Source organism: Delphinus delphis, chromosome 18 (genome assembly GCF_949987515.2).
Source record: "Delphinus delphis chromosome 18, mDelDel1.2, whole genome shotgun sequence".
Taxonomy (NCBI): Eukaryota; Metazoa; Chordata; class Mammalia; order Artiodactyla; family Delphinidae; genus Delphinus; species Delphinus delphis.
In genome coordinates this window covers 35030596-35053079 of record NC_082700.1, presented here as the reverse complement: position 1 = coordinate 35053079, position 22484 = coordinate 35030596, and the positions used below count along the sequence as shown (strand labels likewise).

The window sequence follows — 22484 nt, the reverse complement described above, 5'->3', positions numbered from 1 at the left end:
ATTTAACATCATACTGTGAGATAATTTTAGTCAATAAGAAATATTAATAAGGATGCTTCTTGAGATTGTGGCAATTATTGATTTTTCAGAAGTGATTGTATTACTTTGACATCGTTATGTGTATAGGTTGTTGATATTGCATCAGCTCACTCTGGTACTCGTCTCTTTGTGCTGATTCCTAGAGCAATGCAATTCTCCCACCTCGTAGAATATTGGATAAAGCTTTGTGAAATATAAAACTGCTCATAACTTCGTTTTTCTAAAGAATGTAGGAATTATTTTTATTCATTAAAAACTCAACATAGAATTTTTATTCATTGAATTTAGCCTAGAAAATTATAGGCATCTGTGTGAATACTGAAAAACTTTTGAAGTAGTTTTAAAGTCCTGGAAGCCCAAGCATTTGGTATTATCTCTTTGGTTCCAATAGCTTTTCTCTCAAATGAAATAATGTGTTGGGTATTTCAGAAGCATTGTTGGAAAAGTTATTTTAGTTTTTTTACAATTTACTCTTTGGAGAAGTTATTTACCACCTTAAATTAATAAATTAAAAAAGAAACATTTTAGTATTTGTCCATTTATATATGATCATTTATAAATTTTATTGTATATTATATATGGCCATATATATTTTTATATAAATGTACTAATTTATATATAAATGTATAAATGTATATATATGTATATATGTATATAAATGTATAAATTAGTTAATTTATATACATATTGTATATTATATTATGTTAATATATTATATCATATAATTATATTATATAATATATTATATAATATATTATATATATTAAGTTATATACATATTACATATACATTTATATGTAAATATATAAATTAGTTAATTTATCTATAAATTAAAGTTTATATCTAAATTTTACATGTAATGTATATACCCATAAATTTATCAATAAATTAAACAATTACAATATTAATGTTTCACCAAAAATGATTTATTGATATATATAGACTCAAGTGAGTTGTTTCCATTAATATACCTCATACTGATTTTCTTATGCCCTCTATTCATTGATAACATTGAGATCCCTCAAATCTAACTTTATTCCTGGACATATTCAGTCTTCCATAGATGATTCATCAAGCAATGTAGCTCCTGCCTTGAATTCCACATCTTCATCCAAATTACTAAATTATTCTCATGGCCACATATTTCATGTTGTCACTATCCAGGTCTATGCTTCATGTGACATCTGAAGTCCCAACATATTCTTCAACTAGAATTTTCTAAATTTTAATTCCTATAATTCCTTTACCTCACTACAACTCTTCCAAAAGGACTAAAAAATAATTAAAATATTTATGTCAGCTACTTATTGGACTCAGATTGTTCAAAACAAAAATTATTTTCTTCCCTCTAGTTTCCTGCATTGTCCACTTTGTAGAACAACAACAAAAAAATCCATTCATTTGCCCACCCAGAATTGTAGGAATCTTCTTGCCTCTCTCTCTTTTACAATTAAAACTTCAATTAATGGACAATTGTGACATTTTATTTTCCATGTGCTTTCTTTTCCTTCTGCCCCTTTTCTTAGTAATAGTTCTTCAGTAGAACTACTGTTTTAGCCTTTTAAGATGGCTATCTATTTTTAGTTTCATCCACCTTTTCTCTAATCCATCTTACATACTGTAACAGAAAAATTTTCTAAAGTTTGAATCTTGTCAGCTAGATTCATTGCTTCAAAGTCACCATAAGTTAAATCCAAAATTTTTAATATAATCTAGAAGAATTCTGGCTGTCTGGTCATGGTCTATAGCTCTGGTCAGATCACCTGACCAGTCTACTCAGGCATAGTCATGCTAATTTACTTGATATTTTTTCTTCTAATTAACAATTGTACACACTGATGCTGGTCTGAACTTATATTAAAACCCTTTTGAAGCTTTCTTTTTCTGTACCTTTAAAAATCCTTTTTAATATATATATTTAGTATAGCACTAGTTAAATTTCTATAATTACTTATCTGTTAATTTTTTATTACTAGTTTTTACTCTGTGGAAAAAAGGAGTTTTCTATACATCTTTGTATATCAAGAAGCTGGCATATCATCTGGAAAAGAATAACTAATTCAAAATAGTCTTCATTGAGTGAGAGACTATTTAGTTTCTTCTTAAGGTACATTTGGCTCAGAGTATATACCTTAAGTGTTCAAAATAGAGATTAATTTATATCTTAAGGGCAGCCTAATTGACACTGCTGCTAGGGGTCAAGCTGAGTCAACTATAGGTTAAGATCTGTTGTCTTATGGAAGAGAGGCTAGATGACTTTAGATATAATGTATTTCTTGCCCTCTCTAATCATATTCCAATGAAAAACTGAGATAAGCAGCAATTTAAGTGACAATGGTGACATTTTCCTATAGTTTACTCTAGAACTTAAGTTTTCAAATGCCATATTCAGTTTTCTTCCCACTGTAACATGAAACTGTGGGTGTCAACATATTAGAATAAGGCAAACAATATTAATTTAGAGAAATACATGCTGTACAAAATTATCAGTATTTATAGATCATACATATTTTCAGTGTGTAGCATTATAAAGGCCAAAATTTTTTCTGGAGTTCATTCATGAATAAGAATCCAAATGTTTACCATACTTGGAGAAAATTTGGTATAAGGCAAATAAAATAATGTGAAAATATAGGAGTAAGAACAGATACAAGTGAGTCTTCAACTTTAGATAAGATTTCAAACAGATGTGTCAATTTTAAGAAAGAAAAAATTACATTCAGAAATAATTTTAAACTACCCATGACATTTTTCACAGAACTAGAACAAATAATCCTAAAATTTACATGGAACAATAAAAGACCCAGAATTGCCAAAGCAAGCCTGAGGAAAAAGAACAAAGCAGAAGGCATAACCTCCTAGACTTCCGACATTACTACAAAGCTACAGTAATCTATATGGTAAGGTATTGGCACAAAAACAGACATATGAATCAATGGTACAGAATAGAAAGCCCAGAAATAAGCCCACACATCTGTGGTCAATTAATCTTTGAAAAAGAAGGCAAGAATATACAATGGTAAAAAGATAGTCTCTTCATCAAGTGGTGTCAGAAAAGTTACACAGCCGCATGTAAATCAATGAAGTTCGAACACACCCTCACACTATACACAAAAATAAACTTGAAATAGCTTAAAGACTTAAACATAAGACACGACACCATAAAAGAAAACATGGAAGAGAACACAGAAGAGATCATGGACAAAATATTCTCTGAAATTGTACTAATGTTTTATTAGGTCAGTGTCCTAAGGCAATAGAAATAAAAACAAAAATAAACAAATGGGACTTAATCAAAATTACAAGTGTTTGCACAGCAAAGGAAACCATAAAAGAAACAAAAAGACAACCTACAGACTGGGAGAAAATATTTGCAAACCATGTAACTGACAAGGGCTTAATTTCCAAAATATACAAACACACAACTCAACAACAAAAAAAAACAGTGCAATTGAATAATGGGTAGAAGATCTAAATAGACATTTCTCCAAAAAAAGAAATACAGATGGCCAAAAGACATGTGAAAATATGCTTAACATCAGTAATTATTAGAGAAATGCAAATCAAAATTACAATGATGTATCACCTCACGCCAGTCAGAATGGTTATGATTAAAAATATACAAATAACAAATGCTGGAGAGGGAGTGGAGAAAAGGGAACACTTGTACACTGTTGGTGGGAATATAACTTGGTGTAGCCACTATGGAAAACAGTATGGAGGTTCCCCACAAAACTAAAAATAGAGCCACCATATGATCCAGCAATCACACTATTGGGCTTATATCCAGACAAACTTATAATTCAAAAAGATACATGCACCCCTATGTTCATAGCACCATCATTCACAATAGCCAAGATATGGAAACAACCTAGATGTCCATTGAGAGAGGAATTGATAAAGGTGTGGTAGATATATACAATGGAATATTACTCAGCCATAAAAAAGAATGAAATAATGCCACTTGCAGCAGCATGGGATGTAAGTAGAGATTATCATACTAAGTGAAGTAAGTCAGAAAGAGAAAGACAAATATCATATGATACCACTTATATGTGGAATCTAAAATATGACACAAATGAAACTATCTATGAAACAGAAACAGACTCACAGACATAGAGAACAACTTGTGGTTGCCAAGGGGGAGATGGGTAGGGGAGGGATTGAGTGGGAGTTTGGGGTTAGCACATGCAAACTATTATATATAGAATGGATAAACAACAAGGTCCTACTCTATAACACAGGGAACTATATTCAATATCCTGTGATAAATCATAGTGAAAAGAATATAAAAAAGAATATATATATATATATGTGTGTGTGTGTGTGTGCATGTGTGTGTGTATAAGTGAATCACTTTGCTGTAGAGCAGAAGTTGACACAACATTGTAAATCAACTACACTTCAATTTAAAAAAAAGAAATAATTTTAAGTTGTGCTCTTTGATAGGCTCTTTAATAATACATATTTAATTTTACAATTGAAAAAGTATTCTTCTAATAAGAAATATATTTAAAAGTCACAGGCCATTATTAAGGAGAATAATTACAGGTAAATATTTTATATATGTTAGGACAAGAAATAAAGTGAAGAATGAGCTCTCTTTTCTCTGTGGGAGAATATGTTTAGTGGTGCTTCCAAACCATCTGGTAAAATACAAAGAAGAATCAGAGATGAGAACAGCATAGCATTTCCTTTCTGTGTCCTTAAGGTAAAGCTGTGAATTGTACTGCTGTTCCTCTAGTATTAACAACGGAGATGGTTCCCACTGTCTCAAGATAAAAGTCCTTGTGGCCACATAGCAAGAACTTCTGAGCTTTCTTTGCAGAAACGCTTGTATAAAACTATTCATGTTTCTCTGGGCTTCCCTGGTGGCGCAGTAGTTGAGAGTCTGCCTGCCGATGCAGGGGATGCGAATTCGTGCCCCGGTCAGGGAGGATCCCACATGCCGTGGAGCGGCTAGGCCCGTGAGCCATGGCCGCTGAGCCTACGCGTCCGGAGCCTGTGCTCCGCAACAGGAGAGGCCACAACAGTGAGAGGCCCGCGTACCGCAAACAAACAAACAAACAAAAATTATTCAGGCTTCTCATCTGCTGCTAAGAAGAAGACAGCAAAAAACTTAATGTGAATATTTCATTATCATGTTCTGCAAGGCAAATATCAATAGATGATTCCTTGAACCATGTATCAAATTCAAGAGATGTGTTACTTCAATACATGATTCAAGGCAAATTAGAAGCAAATTTCTATTCAAAATATGAATAATCAACAAAATGGATGTTTATCTGACTTATAGTACTTAAATGTTAAAAAGAAATATACCATACAGTTGAGTTTCTTTGACTCATCATAACATATTTTTTCATTCAGTCATAAGTATTCAATGACCAGTGGTTTATTCCTTTTTTATGGCATAAAGTATTACTCAATATGGCTATTGTAAAAATGTTTTACCTATTTCCCATTAATCTATATATTGTGACCTTGATAGCACACTATTTTGATTAAAGTAGCTTCATAATACATCTGGAATCAGTAAATGTTAGTACTCAAATTTCTTAGCTTTTCTCAAAGTTGTTTTGTCTCTTTCTAGTTCCTTTGAATTTTTTAATGGATTTTAGAATAAGCCTGTCAATTTGTACAAAAAAAAAGCATACATATATTTTCTTGGGGGATGTGTACTATCAATAGATCAGTTTGGGAAGAACTGACATCTCAATAATAGTAAGTTTTCTGACCCATGAACATAATATATCTTTCCATTATTTAGGTCTTTAATTACTATCAGCCTGATTTTATTGTTTTGAGCTTATGAGTTTTTCACATCTTTTGTCATAGGTATTCATAAGTATTTCATACTTTATTGATGTTACTATGAATACATTATTTTTGTAATTTCAATTACTAATTGTTCCTTGATGGTATATAAAAATACAATTGAATATTGTATATTGATTCTATATCCTGCATTGTGAAAAACTCTTTTTTATAGATTCCATAATTTTTTTCTAATAAACAATTCTGTCTGCAAACAAAAACCATATTGTTTATTTCTATATAGATGATCAATTCCTGTACAAATGAAAAAGTTTTTTTTTCCTTTCCAATATAGATGCCTTTTATTTCTTTTTTTTTCTTCTATTGAACTGACTGGCATCTCCAATACCACGTTGAACAAAAGTGGTGAGAGAAGACATCCTTATTTTGTTCCAGATCTTAGAGGAAACACATTTAATCTTTCAACATTATGATGTTGGCTCTAGGTTTTTTATAGGTTCTCTTTATCAGATTTATATTCTTTTCTCTGAGATATACTTTATCTAATATTGATACATCCATTCAGCTTTCTTTTGTTTAGTCTTAGCATGCTATGTATCTTTTCCATCTTTTTCTTTTTAATCATTTTTTAAATATTTAAAGTATTTATTGTAAGCAAAATATACTTGGGTCTGGCTTTTTATACAAGTTGATAATCTTTGTCTTTAAATTATGGATGTATAGAGCTGCTACTTTAATATAATTCTTGATATAGTAAGGTTTCAGATTATAATTGTGCTGTGCGTTTTCTATTTGTCCCATCTTTGCTCCTGTTTTCTTTTTTTTTAGATTAATTGAATATTTTTTATGAGAGCATTTAATTTTTGTTGTATTACTAGCTACTTATCATTGTTTTGTTAATTTAGTGGTTGCTTTAGGATTTCTAACATACTTCTGAGACTACCTTCAAATGATATACCACTTCACATTTAGTATAAGAACCTTGAAAAACAATGCTTTCATTTCTTCCCTTGAGTCTTAATGCTGTAGGAGTCATGCGTATATCTTATGCATGTGATAAAAATCTCAAATTATAGTGTTTTTTGTTTGTTTGTTTAACCACCATTTGTCTTCCAAATGTTCCAGATTTATATAATCAAGAATAACCTTAAATGTTTACACATGTAGTTACCATTTCAGGTGGTTTTCATTCCTTTCTGACAACTGGTGTCATTTTCCTTGTGCCTGAAGGACTTTAAAATTTCTTATAGAGCATGTCTCCTGCTGACGAATTGTTGCAACTATTCTATGCCAGAAAAAGTTTGTAATATCACTCTCACTTTGAAAAACATTTTGGGTATATAAAGGACTTCATATGGGCAGGGTTTTTTTATAGTGCTAAAAAGATGTTGTTCCACCTATCACTTGCATCTTTTTCAATGAAAAATGATCCATTATTCTTATTTTTATCCCTCTCTGCATAACATGTGTTTTCTCTGGAAACTCTGACATTTTTTCTATTTATCGTTCTATTTATCGTTGAGAATTTGATTAAAATGTGACTTATGGTAGTTTTCATGTTTCTTGTGTTTAGAATTCATTAAGATTATTGAATCTATGGGTTTATACTTTTCATAAAATTTGAAATCTTTCTGCCATTATTTCATTTTTAATTTATTTTTACTTCTTATACAGCAGGTTCTTATCAGTTATCTATTTTATACATATGAGTGTATATATGTCCATCCCAATCTCCCAATTCATCCCATCACCACCACCCCTCCCCCCACTTCCCCCCTCGGTGTCCATATATTTTTCCTCTACCTCTGTGTCTATATTTCTGCTGCAAACTTGTTCATCTGTACCATTTTTCTAGATTCCACATATATGAGTTAGTATACGATATTTGTTTTTCTCTTTCTGACTTACTCCACTATGCATGACAGTCTCTAGGTCCATACACATCTCTACAAATGACCTAATTTCGTTTATTTTTATGGCTGAAAAATATTCCATTGAATATATATACTACACCTTCTTTATCCATTCGTCTGTTGATGGGAATTTAGATGCCTCCATGACCTGGTTATTGTAAATAGTGCTGCAGTGAACATTGGGGCACATGTGTCTTTTTGAATTATGGTTTTCTCTGGGTATATGTCCAGTAGCGAGATTGCTGGGTCATATAGTAATTCTATTTCTAGTTTCTTAAGGAACGCCCATACTGTTCTCCATAGTGGCTGTATCAATTTACATTCCCACCAACAGTGCAAGAGGGTTCCCTTTTCTCCACACCATCTCCAGCATTTGTTGTTTGTACATTTTCTGATGATGCCCATTCTAACTGGTATGAGATGATACCTCATTGTAGTTTTGATTTGCATTTCTCTAATATTAGTGATGTTGAGCATCTTTTCATGTGCCTCTTGGTCATCTGTATATCTTCTCTGGAGAAATGTCTATTTAGGTCTTCAGCCCATTTTTTGATCGGGTTGCTTGTTGTTTTAAAATTGAGCTGCATGAGTGGTTTATATATTTTGGAGATTAACCCTTTGTCTGTTGATTCATTTGCAAATATTTTCTCCCACTCTGAGTGTTGTCTTTTTATCTTGTTTATAGTTCCCTTTGTTGTGCAAAAGCTTTTAAGTTTCTATAGGTCCCATTTGTTTATTTTTATTTCCATTACACTAGGAGGTGGATCAAAAAAGACCTTGCTGTGATTTATGTCAAAGGCTGTTCTTCCTGTGTTTTCCTCGAAGAGTTTTATAGTGCGCGGTCATACCTTTAGGTCTTTAATCTATTTGAGTTTATTTTTGTGTATGGTGTTAGGGAGTGTTCTAATTTCGTTCTTTTACAGGTAGCTGTCCAGTTTTCCCAGCACCACTTATTGAAAAGACTGTCTTTTCTCCAATGTATATCCTTGCCTCTTTTGTCATATATTAGTTGACCATACGTGCATGGATTTATCTCTGGGCTTTCTATCCAGTTCCATTGATCTATATTTCTGTTTTTGTGCCAGTACCATATTGTCTTGATTACTGTAGCTTTGTACTGTAGTCTAAAGTCAGGGGGTCTGATTCCTCCAGCTCCGTTTTTTTTTTCCATCAAGATTGTTTGGCTTTCTGGGGTCTTTTGTGTCTCCATACAAATTTTAAGACTTTTTTGTTCTAGTTCTGCAAAAAATGCCATTGGTAATTTGATAGGGATTGCGTTGAATCTGTATACTGCTTTGGCTAGTATAGTCATTTTCACAATATTGACTTTTCCAATGCAAGACCATGCTATATCTCTCCATTTGTTTGCGTCATCTTTGATTTCTTTCATCAGTGTTTTATAGTTTTCTGAGTACAGGCCTTTTACCTCCTTAGGTAGGTTTATTCCTAGGTATTTTATTCTTTGTGTTGCAATGGTGAATGGGATTGTTTAACTAATTTTTCCTTCTGATCTTTCATTGTTAGTGTATAGGAATGCAAGAGATTTCTGTGCATTAGTTTTGTATCCTGCAACTTTACCAAATTCATTGATTAGCTCTAGTAATTTTCTGGTGGTATCGTTAGGACTCTCTCTGTATAGTATCATGTCATCTGCAAACAGTGACAGTTTTACTTCTTCTTTTCCAATTTGTATTCATTTTCTTTCTTTTTCTTCTCTGATTGCAGTGGCTAGGACTTCCAGAACCATGTTGAATAAGAGTGGCAAGAGTGGACATCCTTGTCTTGTTCCTGATCTTAGAGGAAATAGTTTCAGTTTTTCACCATTGAGAATGATGTTTGCTGTGGGTTTGTTGTATATGGCCTTTATTATGTTGAGGTAGGTTCCCTCTATGCCCACTTTCTGGAGAGTTTTCATGAAAAATGGATGTAGAATTTTGTCTAAAGCTTTTTCTGCATCTATTGAAACTATCATATGGTTTTTATCCTTCAGTTTGTTAATATGGTGTATCACATTGATTGTATATATTGAAGAATCCTTGTCCTCTTTGTCTTCCGTAATAATCTTTATTTTAAGGTCTATTTTATCTGATATGAGAATTGTTACTCCAGCTTTCTTTTGATTTGAATTTGCATGGAATAACTTTTTCCATCCCCTCACTTTCAGTCTGTATGTGTCCCTAGGTCTGAAGTGGGTTTCTTGTAGACAGCATATATATGGGTCTTATTTTTGTATCCATTCAATGAGCCTGGGTCTTTTGGTTGGAGCATTTAATCCATTCACATTTAAGGTGATTATCAATATGTATGTTCCGATTACCATTTTCTTATATTATTTTGTGTTTGTTTTTGTAGGTCCTTTTCTTCTCTTGTGTTTTCCACTTAGAGAAGTTCCTTTTGTCTTTGTTGTAGAGCTGGTTTGGTGGTGCTGAATTCTCTTAGCTTTTGCTGGTCTGTAAAGCTTTTGATTTCTCCACCTAATCTGAATGAGATCCTTGCTGGGTAGAGTAATCTTGGTTACAGTTTCTTCCCTTTCATCACTTTAAATATATCATGTCACTCCCTTCTGGCTTGTAGAGTTTCTGCTGAGAAATCAGCTGTTAACCTTATGGGAGTTACCTTGTATGTTATTTGTCATTTTTCCCTTCTTGCTTTTAATAATTTTTCTTTTTCTTTAATTTTTGTCAGTTTGATTACTATGTGTCTCAGCATTTTTATCCTTGGGTTTATCCTGCCTGGGACTCTCTGCACTTCCTGGACTTAGGTAGCAATTTCCTTTCCCATGTTAGGGAAGTTTTTGACTATAATCTCTTCAAATATTTTCTCAGGTCCTTTCTCTCTCTCTTCTCCTTCTGGGACCCCTATAAGGTGAATGGTGTTGCGTTTAATGTTGTCCCAGTGGTCTCTTAAGCTGTCTTCCTTTGTTTTCATTCTTTTTTCTTTATTCTGTTCTGCAGCAGTGAATTCCACCTTTTTGTTTTCCAGGTCAGTTATCCATCCTTCTGCCTCAGTTTTTCTGCTATTGATTGCTTCTAGTGTATTTTTCTTTGCAGTTACTGTATTGTTCATCTCAGTTTTTTTGTTCTGTAATTCTTCTAGATCTTTGTTAAACATTTCTTGCATCTTCTTGATCTTTGTCTCCATTCTTTCTCTGAGGTCCTGGATCATCTTCACTAGCATTATTCTGAATTCTTTTTCTGGATGGTTACCTATCTCCAATTCATTTAATTGCTTTTTTGGGGTTTATCTTGTTCCTTCATCTGGTACATAGTTCTTTGCCTTTTCATTTTACCTATCGTTCTGTGAATGTGGTTTTCATTCCACAGGCTGCAGGATTGTAGTTTTTCTTGCTTCTTCTGTCTGGCCTCTGGTGGATGAAGCTATCTAAGAGGCTTGTGCAAGCTTCCTAATTGGAGGGATTGGTGGTGGGTAGAGCTGGGTGTTGCTCTGGTGGGCCAAGCTCAGTATAATCAGAATCTACTAAAGAAATAAACCAAACCAAATCACATACTTTATTGTAGATACAAATAGATTTTGGCATTCACCTCTTGAAGAACTATAAAATAGTTGTATTGTATTCTCCCTTCCTTTGTAGTATAAACTCTCGCAATTTTCTGATCCCATTTTTAAAGTTTTTCTGTCATATTTCAGTCAAGATGAAAATGCTGATTTACACGGGTAAACATCTAGCAATATCAGTAAGAAAAAAGGAGTCTAAATGATCTACCAAGATACAGTGTCACAAACAAGTATGATAGGAAAATAAACTGAATGATTTTCTATGAGAAATTATCAGAGTTGGACTAAGGCTGCCTAGGCGATGGGAAAAGCTGAATTTAGAATTAACATCAACTGATTCCACTCTTTACTATTATTGATGACCCTCAGATTACTTTTAAGTACCATTTCTGTGACATGATCTTCAGCCAAAATGATCTGTCTCATTTGCTTACCATTCAAAATGACATTTTCCTGGGATACTAAAATCATAGTACACATTTTCTCTGGTCAAGTTAAACTTTGTTATGCTTTCATAAGTACTTAGATCAATCTGTTTTCAAGTCCTGGCCAGAAAAGTCAGCAAAGGTAGTTAGCATCAAACCTATATTGTTCAATAGATTTTCTTTTATTTTCTTTTCTTTTTTTTTGCTGTATGTGGGCCTCTCACTGTTGTGGCCTCTCCCGTTGTGGAGCACAGGTTCCGCACGTGCAGGCTCAGCAGCCATGGCTCACGGGCCTAGCCGCTCTGTGGCATGTGTGATCTTCCCGGACCGGGCAACAAACTCATGTCCCCTGCAACAGCAGGCGGACTCTCACCCACTGTGCCACCAGGGAAGCCCTTCTTTTTTTAATCTATACTTGACTTATAAGATTTTGAAATATTTAATTCTGCTCAGATTATCTGTGTCTATATAGGATGTTCTCTTCAAAGTTTTGAATAACCTTATCTTAAATGCAGAAAGGTAAATTAATTATTATCTGGTCTAATCTAATATGTAAATTCCAGAGCATTTGATTTTACAGCTACTACAAAAATACCTACAGTTATTTTGGATGTTAAAATAAATCAAAAGAGACTCATTACTATAAGACTCTGTTTAAAATGTTGTCATTTTCATGTTCAGAAACTTGACATAACTCTAAAATACCCTGCAGGTCTAAGTTTTCTGTAAATTCTATAAGAGCTCTTGGTCAAAAACAATGAAATTTGAATTAACATGTACTTGTTAGAAACATATCATCCTCCAGATACACAAATTATCTTTTGAGACTTAGGAAAAATAAACTAATGAAATAAATATCTGATCAATAGTATATTCTGTATTAACCAAATTTTGGATAGGGAGGATTTCTTTATTATTTTTAAATTATTTAAAGTAGTACCTTAAAGTGGTTAATGATATAGTTTACAAAGTATTCATTAGCAATTTATCAAAGAAAGCCAGAATATGGTTCTTCAATTAGTGTAGAGGTTTTATTGTTTGTTATAATTAAGAGTTCTATTTATTTCATCTTGCATTTATTGGGTTGGCCAAAGGGTCTGTTTAGGTTTTTCCACAAGATGTTACAGAAAAACTAGAATGAACTTCTTGGCTAACCCAATATACTCACATCTTTCTCTCAGATAGCTGTGGAGTTTTGTGTACCTGAAAATCCAACTTAGTGATCTTATTACCTTTTCTTTTATGATCTTCTTAGTTTGCCTGAAGCAAATTTGCTCAGAGGGGAGGGCACCTGGAAATTGTGGACCTCTTTGCAAACAATATATAATATTGGTAAACCCATCCTAAATTAAGTAAAAAAAAAAAAACTTTTGCCAAACAAGCTATTGTCTTTTGCTAGTTCTGACTTAAATGCTAATAGGCTATATAATACCCAAGCCTAGAATAAATTAGTAAGGAAGATGTAAAATTGAGTAAAATCACTCTATACACTTTTTCACTAAGAAATTGAGGTCATAGGGAAAATATGAACATTATTTTAATTTAGTGTCCATAGAAGAATAGTTTGAGAACTACTTTCCTGAAGAAATAGCCCTTTGCCATTTTTTAAATTTTTCTTTTTTCTTTTGACTGAAGCAAGGCTGCTTTCTTTTTATTCTAAACAAATACGACCATGTGATTCTAATGGTATATGCTCTCTGTCTGTGACACTTCTCTTTGTCAATTGTTCTGAACTTCAGAAGGAGAGTTTCTATCATGATGCTCTCTTTTGGATTCCAAATTTAAATAATTTTTCCCTATCTAGGTTATTTCCTCATACTTTTGTTTAATTAAAAAGTAAAATACACTGAATGAACCATAATTCAGGAAATAACTGAATGTTTTTTAACTTGGGCCAAGTCCTCCTTGACTGATCCTTCTCAGGCATTGTCCATCACTATCATTTTAAAGAATGTATTTAAACATGCAGACACAAGCATAATTTCCACCAGAGGAACAAGAGAACTGCCTCAGCATAATCTTGGTTGGAGCCTCTTTTCTTCTGTTTTGTTTGTTTAAACAGAGGTAAAGAAGAGTTGGCAAAATCACCTGGAATATGGTGTCAGGAGTCAGAGTGCAAGGATTAAAAATCTAGCTGTACTACTTACAATCCTGTGGTTTGGGGCAACTTAATTACCTGTCTATATCTCAGTTTTCTCATAATCATAAAATGATTATGTAATCATTTTAACAAAGGGATCCATAATTGTACCAGAATCATAGGGCTGTTCTGAATATTAAATTCCACAATATAAATATTCAGCTTGATATCTGGAAGACAGCAAGCTCTTAATCAATGTCACCCATTATGATTATGACAAATATGTATTCACTCAGTGATATTTATTGAGTAACTACATGCTCTATGATAGGGATAAAATAATGAGCAAAACAGAAACATCTTGTCCACTGGGCAATTGTAGTTAAAGACAAACAGAAAAGGAAACATGGATATTAATATATGGCTACAATAAGAAATTGAAGCCAGAGAACACTTACTCTAAGAACATAAAATAAGGGGATAAAATAAATTAAAAAAATTTTAAATGATTTTTCCTGGGGGATCAATGAACACTTCTTTAAGAAAGGTACAGAACTTTTATTCACAACATCTCAGTAATGAATAAGAATGAATACAGAAAAGGATGGATTGAGGGAAGGAGAACCACTATGTAATAAGGAAAGGAATTAATTTTGTGAGGCCTAAAGGCAGAGAAAAATGGTAAAGAAGAATGTTGCCTGTGGAAGACAGGGGAGAATGGTGGGGTTGTGATGAGTGAAGGGCCTGGATGGCAGACAAGAGTCAGCTCTTTCAGGGCCTAACTGACCAGGAGATAGAGTGTGGTCAGAGTGGTGGAAATGCTTTGAAAAATAAAAGGAGAGCCAGGATATGGGGAAAAATTTTAGATTTTTATCTTATAAATTTTCATTGACTCTGGTGTGGAGAAAGGATTACAGGTGGCAAAATCAATGAGGAAAGAGGATGCAGATGGCAGTTGCAGAAGTTGAGTTGAAAGATGACAGTATTTTAAAATTAGGTGTGGACAATGGATATGGAGAGATGTGAGGCAGACATAGGGGAGGACATTTTTGAAGGAAAAGTGACAGGGCTTGGTGGAATATTGAAAATCAGGGGAAAGAGAATTCTGGTAAATATGATCCTGGATTTCTGGCTCGTACAACCTAATGTATGGCGAGCTATTCTCTGAGATAGAGAAGAAGAAAATTGAGCAAGAGAGAAGGGAGATTATGAGCTCAATTTTGTGTGTGCTGTATTTATATTGTATCTGTGATATCTACCAGAAAGGTCAAGTGGATGTGTGAGACCTGAGTTCATGGGGGAAGTGGGGGGAGAGGGGGTTGTGTGTGTGGCGAGGCAGAGTCTAGGTTTTGAGATGCAGCTCTGAAATACAGTTTATGGGTGGTAACTGAAACCATGGAAATAGATGCCTGCACTCTGTGAGAACTGAGAAAACTAAAAAAGCAAGTAGTTAAACACGACATCTTTTCTCCTACTCACATCACTATAAACTGCAAGAATAGAAATATTTCTCTTTGGTTTCTTAGTTTACTACATATAGAATTTTGGACAAAAAATATGCATATCAAAAATATATAGTGATCTGAATGGCTAGGAAATGATATACTCTCTAAAAATTACATTCAGACAGTAAAGTAGAAAAAATAGATGATTAATAGCATAGGGCAAGAGCCTATTACTGTAAGAGTTAGGATTCTTAATGGTGTCATGGTTAAGGTAGTAGAATACTGAGATTTGTTTATGTGTGTCTGGTGGAGTGGGATAAGATAAAGGCTGGGTTTCAGCAGTAATTCAGTTTACTACTGTCTTATTGCTACCTTTATGTTTCAACTCCATGATAATTTGACCTTTCCAGAATTCTGAGATTAAGAGCAGCTTTCTGCTGAGCAACTTCCATCTGCTGTTTGAACAACAAATAAAACCAACTGAGCTACTTATGCTTATCTAAAACAATGTTCTTAACTAGTATGAGACCAAATGAATAAAGAGAAGATTAGAAAATGAAGGAAGAGAAAAAGAGCCAACTCTTTTTTATATGTGAAGATTAATTTAGCATAATGGTCAGAATTGATGAAACAAAATGTTAAATATCAAATGTGATATCACAGAACGGTGATACAGTAATGACCCAAGTAATCAAAATGATCATGCAGGTTTATATACTTCATGTGTTCATTGGTCATTATGAACGATATGTAGATTTCCTGCATGGATTATGATAGAAACCAAAGTAAATCCACATTACTGAATTATTTTACATATTGTTTTCCATTCCATACTTAACCTTGGAAATGCTGTCCTTTCTGGGAAATGAACATTATTCTTACTGCGTATTATAATAATATATATTGATAATAGCTTATTGCTTAGTTTAGTAGCATGTTGTCAATCAATCATGAGCACAGAACCAGTAGTCTATGAATGTTTAGGAACATATAAAGTCCGTGAGAATACTATCAGTGTTGACTGATTTGTCCAGTGAGAAATTAAAATTTAACTAAAGGATTTAAGCATGAATAAGAATTTTAAAATAAAATTAGACCTGATTTTCAATATTTTACACATGCAAGCCCTCATTGGAAACCCTCATTCCAAAAGTAAATATGACTTGGGGTGGCACTTGGCTTATTTTCAGAATTCTTTCCATTTACAACCCTTTGTGTGTATAAACACTGATGTATATTCAAAAGTAAGGGATTGGAAGTTAAATCTGATGGATATTTCATCCCTAACTGAGGTTATTAGTTATTAGTTTTATTTTTAAATTTATTATATTTTCTATTTCCAAATTGTCCAATTTACATGAAAGTCTTCTGAAATTACTCATGCCAAGTATGCCTTATTTACTTAAAACTGTAGTTTTATAAAGAAAAAATTTTTAATTATTAAACATTATTAAACATTAATATTCCCAGAAATCAGATATTTGAGCTGATTTGAAGACTCAAAACTGAAAGAAAAAGACTCAAAACTGAAACTAAAACTGAAACTGAAAAAAAAAGACTCAAGACTGAAAAACAAATCTATTTATTCCCTGAACTGTCTGAGACACAAAAATATCAATTTCAATAAAATAGTAATTAGTAAATCTTTAACCTAACTGGTTTTCTTTTAAATATATAAGGTGAATTGCTAAATGTTTATGAATGATTTCCTAAAACTAAAAAATTACATTTCCTCAACTAAAGGAGGTAAAGCCCAACATATTTTATTTTTAAAAACGATCTAAAACTATAGGTCACTAGTGAATACATAAATCAAATAACTTCGTAGTATTAATAGTACCCCAAATTATAATCATTTTGGTAAATTATCTTAATTGATTGAATAATAGATAAATTTATATTTAATCGCCTATATATGGAAAAAACTTTCTCATACTCGAAAATTGCAAATTAAATTTCTTTGTCTTTAAAATCATAATGTTACATATTGTCATCACATATTAGATTATGTTCAAGGCTCTTAAAATTCAAATCCACATAATCCATATAATTGAAATTTTTTAAGTATAATTTTTGTATCTTTAACTTCACATTTGTCAACATAATTGGAGACCACCTATGGTATTATTTTGTTTTATGTGTTCTTTTTGTGACTTAACTTTATAAAAAGTTGATTCAATCAAGCAAAAGTTTAAAACATTGCTTCTGTTTCTAATTTTTATTTTTACTGAAAGGTAAATTTTATTAAAATTTCATTATTATTTTCCTATATCTCTCCTGTATTTCTTCTTCAATAATATATTCTGATATATGAATTTAAATGCAAATCTTTTCGTATCATCACTATACGCCAAAAGTAGTAATGATCTAGTGTAGAATGAATCAATTCTTTGAAAATGTCAAACTCAGAAGGAGGTTATGTGTGCGAATGTTTTCTGTAAGTCTTGAAAGTAGAAGAACTGTGCTCAAAGAAGTGTAATATTAGATATAAACAAGAAATAAATGTTGACCTGCTCACTAAGAATACACAGTTCCATACCGAGACAATGAATCAGGACAGAAAAGTGAAAAGGGCATTAGCAAGAGTTTAATTCTAAGACTTTAAACAAAGCAAAGGTGTTCATGAAGTAGGATAAAAAGGGAAGTTAGGATAGAGAATAGTAACACTGTCCTTCATGGGGAAAAAAAGAGAGAAGATAATCTTGCTGTCTGGTGGCCTACTGTCCACCTCATTACTCCTGGAATATATATTCAAGCCACAGGGATCCTAGGTAACCTGACAAGTCAGTTTCTAGGCCAGTATATGAGATGCATTTGAATGGTGTTTAAAGGAAGTTCCTCCTCATATCAAATAACTGGGAGACTGATGTATGTAATTTAATGACAGAAGATGACAGAAGAATACTACAACCTCAGAAATATGAGAACCACTCTACATGGAGAGTTATCAAAATGCATATATATTCAATATGTGATTAAGCTCCGAAAACTTGGGGAAAGAAAAGCAATATGCATGAGCCAATAGAAACTAAGGAGGAAACTTTTAATGAGGTTGCAATTTGAGTAATAAAAACCGGGTTGGCATCTCTTAACCAAAATTTTCAACTTGAAACGTTTTAGACTTAGTAACTACCCAGAGTGCACAGGGTGGGGGGAAACGAGTGGAAATTGAGGAATGCTTGGATGTCCCATGGGGACTTACTGTACCTGTGTCCACATCCTTCACCTGTTGCCTGGCTCGAGTTGGCCGGTTCCACTTTGAGCTCTTGCAAGACAAGCCCTTTTTCGTGTGGTCCAGGAAAGTCCATGCCTGGCACCTCCTCCTCTTCTAGGGACTCCACGTAGAAGAGAGTCCTGGCCGGCTGGTGGGTGCCCTGCCCGGGCGCCCCTTGCTGCAGCCTCGTGGCCACTGGCAGCAGGGTGCCATTCAGTGGGTCGAAGGAAGAGGAGGAAGAGGACGGGGAGGCAGAAGAAGAAGAGGAGGAAGAAGAGGAAGGCTTCTTCCAGAAAGTGCTCACGCTGCCCTTCTCTTGGCTTTTGAGCAGGCGGCTCTGGCTGGGTCCCCAGTGCTCGAAGCTGCTGCTGCTGTCTTCTTGCAGGCAGCTGCCCCCGGCCGGAGCGCCGGGGGACTGCGACGGGTGGCTGAAGAGTTTCCAGCGGAGTCGCAGGATGTGCTTCACATCAAAATCTTTTCGCCCAGAGCCTGACATGCTTGACGCAAGGAAGGCAAAGGGGATTCAGCGGATGCAGGAGTAGACGGGTCAGCGGGTGAGGGAGGCCAACGGAGCCCGGGGTTGGAGGAGGGGGAGGGAGGCGCCCTCTGCACCCTGGCAACAGACGGGACCAGGCGGCTGCGCGCCCTGCCAGGCGACGAGCGGAGCGCGGACAGCAGAGCCGCGCGGCTCAGCGGCGGTCAGGTCCGCAGGACCCGCGCGTGGTGAGCTCAACGGCCGGGAGCAGAGGAAGGAGCTGGATGCAGAGGGCTGAGAATCCCCGATCTTCTTGCGGGGTCCCCGTGGTTACCGCGCGGGGAGGGACGACCCTGATGCTGGAGATGGGCGAGGGAGAGAGGTCTGCGCGCTCCGAAGCTTCGGAGGCAGCGACAGCTGAATACACCTCCCTGGCAAGCACCGGTGGCAGAGCCTCAGTGGAGAAGCTGTCGGCTCCCCTATCCTTGCAGCTTAGAGTTCAGTGCCTGGGGAGCGCAGAGAGAAAGATCCCCAAGTCGCGAAGAAGCGCACCCCCCTCCCCTCCGCCTTCTCGTTGCACCTGCGCTCCTGTCACTGGTCTCTCGGAGGATGCTCTGAGAGCTTGCGGGTACCTCTGAGAAAGTCAAATGCCTTCTGCAAGGCGAGAAGGGGTGGTTTTATCTAGTCAGTTTGTAAAAGAGAAAAAAAAAAATCTATTCCAGAAAATATAGGAAGGCAAAAAGAAAAGCCCGCGCCGGTAAAGCTGTCAAGGTCCTCACAGTACAATTTTCTCTCTGCCTCAGCGCCTCCTCCTCCAGCGTCAGTGACGCAGATGTGCACTGGGGCCTATACGGAGAGATGGAGGGAGGGAGGGAAGGCTTCAATCTTCTTTATGCAAGTGTGTCTGCTGCTCTTATTGTCCCCTTGCGTGGGTCCTGTCACCTTTGTTCATTCTCTTTCCTCACTACATTACTACGTAGCAATAAAAGTAAAGCAAACAGGCAATATGCTTTAGCATCAGTAGACACCAAACATGAATCATGGCAGCGTAAACTTAACAGGCTGCCATCGGTTTTCAGGTTGCAGGTTAATGGCTTGAATTATTTAATAAGCCACATCCTTTAACCTTTAGCCTTAGTTTCTCTGTAGTGAGAAGAAAGAAAGGAGGATGTTGGCGTCAAAGTGTGATGATGCCACCATTCTGACAATTACATTGTGATTCTGCCATTAATGCACTCAGGCAGTGCTTCACCCTGGGGGCCAGAGGCACGCAGTAGAAATCTGAAGATGGGCATCTTAGCGCAGGGGACGAGTTTTGCAAAATCAGTGTATTTGGTGCGTCGCCTTAGAATGAAAGCTGTTCTGTAAACCAAGAAGTGTAATAAAATAAAATGAAATTTCAAGGCATAACCTTCTGGTACATAAATCATGATATAAAATGTATGGAAGAATTTAGGCAATAAATGAGTATATCCAAAGGCTACTATTCTGCAAAAATCTCTTGTTTGAAGAAGGAAAGATGTGTTTTTCCTTATATTTAGAATGATGAGGATTATGATCCCTTTCTAGCTATGACTACTTAGAAATTTTTCAGCTTTTCCTTTAATGAGCAATTAAAATAGAACCCAGGCACCTTTGCTAAAGCTAAACTGGGGTCAAAGAAATAGTAGTTTCCTTAACTCAACAAGGAATATGGTTGTTTAATGAAATGAAATTCACAGAAATTTATGAAATCCAAAGCTTCAGCAACCCCCAACAGGGCACGGAAAGACAGAAATCAAATATTAAAGTGCAGTTATATTCCTGTTCTGTTACCCCATTGTTGAGCAGTAAATTTAAACAGAAACTGAAGCTAAATTTTCAGTCCTTCCTAGACAAAGTTGGACATTTTAATAAAACAAGAAATTAAGCACACAAAATCCCTACTTTAGAGGAAGAAAAATCACTATTGTGCATTTTAAATATTGATTTATGCCACAACAGCTGGACTGCAATCCCCTGTGCCTTGATTTTTTCTTTCAGTATTCAGTGTTTAAATAAAAAAAAGTAAAAAGCCCTTTAAAGCAAACAATGGTGACAGATCATTTTTATCCAATAACTGAATCAAGTAAGTATTTCCCTTAGGGAAGAAAACAGTGTATGAAATTACACATCACAAGCAGGGCAGAGAAAACTTTCCATCAGAGGTAATATAGAAATATGAAGTGTATATAATTAACTGACTTTTGTAGAAATTGAGGCTTCATGGATTTTCTAAATTGATGTAATTTAACTTAAGTAATATAAAATGTATAATACAAATATATTTATATTTTATAAATATAATATAATATAGCATAAGTGATATGTCTGTTATATCTATAGTTTCTTCCTTAATTAGTACCTATAACTTTAAAAACTGTAATATAAAATTCATTTTTGTTGTTATTCTAAAATTCCATTTTGTATTCCCTTTTACTTTGCAATTCTGATATTATTATCATACAGTTTAAAAGTTATCTGTTCAAAGGTCAGTAACTTCTATGACCCAAAAGAAATGTAATATTGAGTTTTAGTATAAAGGAACATGAATTAAAATATTGTCATTTTTAACAGATGGTGATTATATATTGATTATATATATATATTTTTTAATTTTAGTGTTATATTCTATTATTGAGATGGAAGGAAGGAAGAAAGGAAAGATGAAGTAATAAAGGAAGGAAGGAGGGAAGGAAGGAAAATGAAGGAGAAAGAGAGAGAGAGAGAAGGAGGAAGGAAGGAAAAGAAAAAATAATTTACTAAGATAGCATGACTAACATTTACATATTGTTAGAAAGCTCCTTGAAAAAAATATGCCTTGTCAGATATGCACTCATTCATTTATTTATCCACTACTCAAACTAAAAAAATTTAACTTAGCACTTACAGCCCATTAGGTCTAATGCCAAGTAGTAGCAAATATGGAAGAATTAGGTTCCTTGCAGCTGGCTGTAACAGCTAACAAAGGATGATATTTTAGCCAGTTATAATTTGTAATCTACTTCTGAGTCGATTAAATTATGATTTAAGATAACCAAGATTATAAGGAACAGGGCATAGACATAATAAATTTCACTTTTTAAGTATTCTAACAATCACATTACACTTTCCTTTAAAGACAAAATCAATTCAATTTTTCTAATCCTGTTTAATTAAATTGAACTGTCATTTCAGTCAATTAGGGTCTTTCAAATGACCCTAATTGCCATAGTTTCCTGACAAAATCTTATCAAAAAAGATTAATCAGGATCCTGAAAATCCAGAGGATGCTCAAACATTTACTACTATACACATAGATAAAACTCTTCACATAATTAAATTCAACATGAATGTTAAATATGAAACTGTAGGAACTGAAAGTTCCTACAACTCAAGCATTTAACCAATAAACAAAATTGGATGTGGATCCAAGCATTTTCTTGGTGGAAAATTTTCTCTTTTACCAATCATTTTCTAAACACACTCAATTAGATGTGTGTTTACCCCAGGTAAAGTAAATTGTGATCCTCCTAAATCTTGACAGTACTTCTACAATGTCTAGTAAGTTGCCTCTACATAATAATACTCAACAAAAGCAT

General features: G+C 34.4%; 1 protein-coding gene across 2 annotated transcripts in view; it reads right to left on the bottom strand.

Annotated features, from left to right (window-relative positions):
- Positions 1 to 18906, bottom strand: part of KLHL1 (kelch like family member 1) — a 382458-nt gene extending 363552 nt beyond the window's left edge. For both annotated transcript variants that reach the window (XM_059996028.1, XM_059996029.1), the window contains exon 1: positions 18404 to 18906. In XM_059996028.1, the coding sequence (XP_059852011.1) occupies positions 18404 to 18906 (503 nt within the window). The remainder of the gene's footprint in view (positions 1 to 18403) is intronic.
- Positions 18907 to 22484: the final 3578 nt, after the last annotated feature.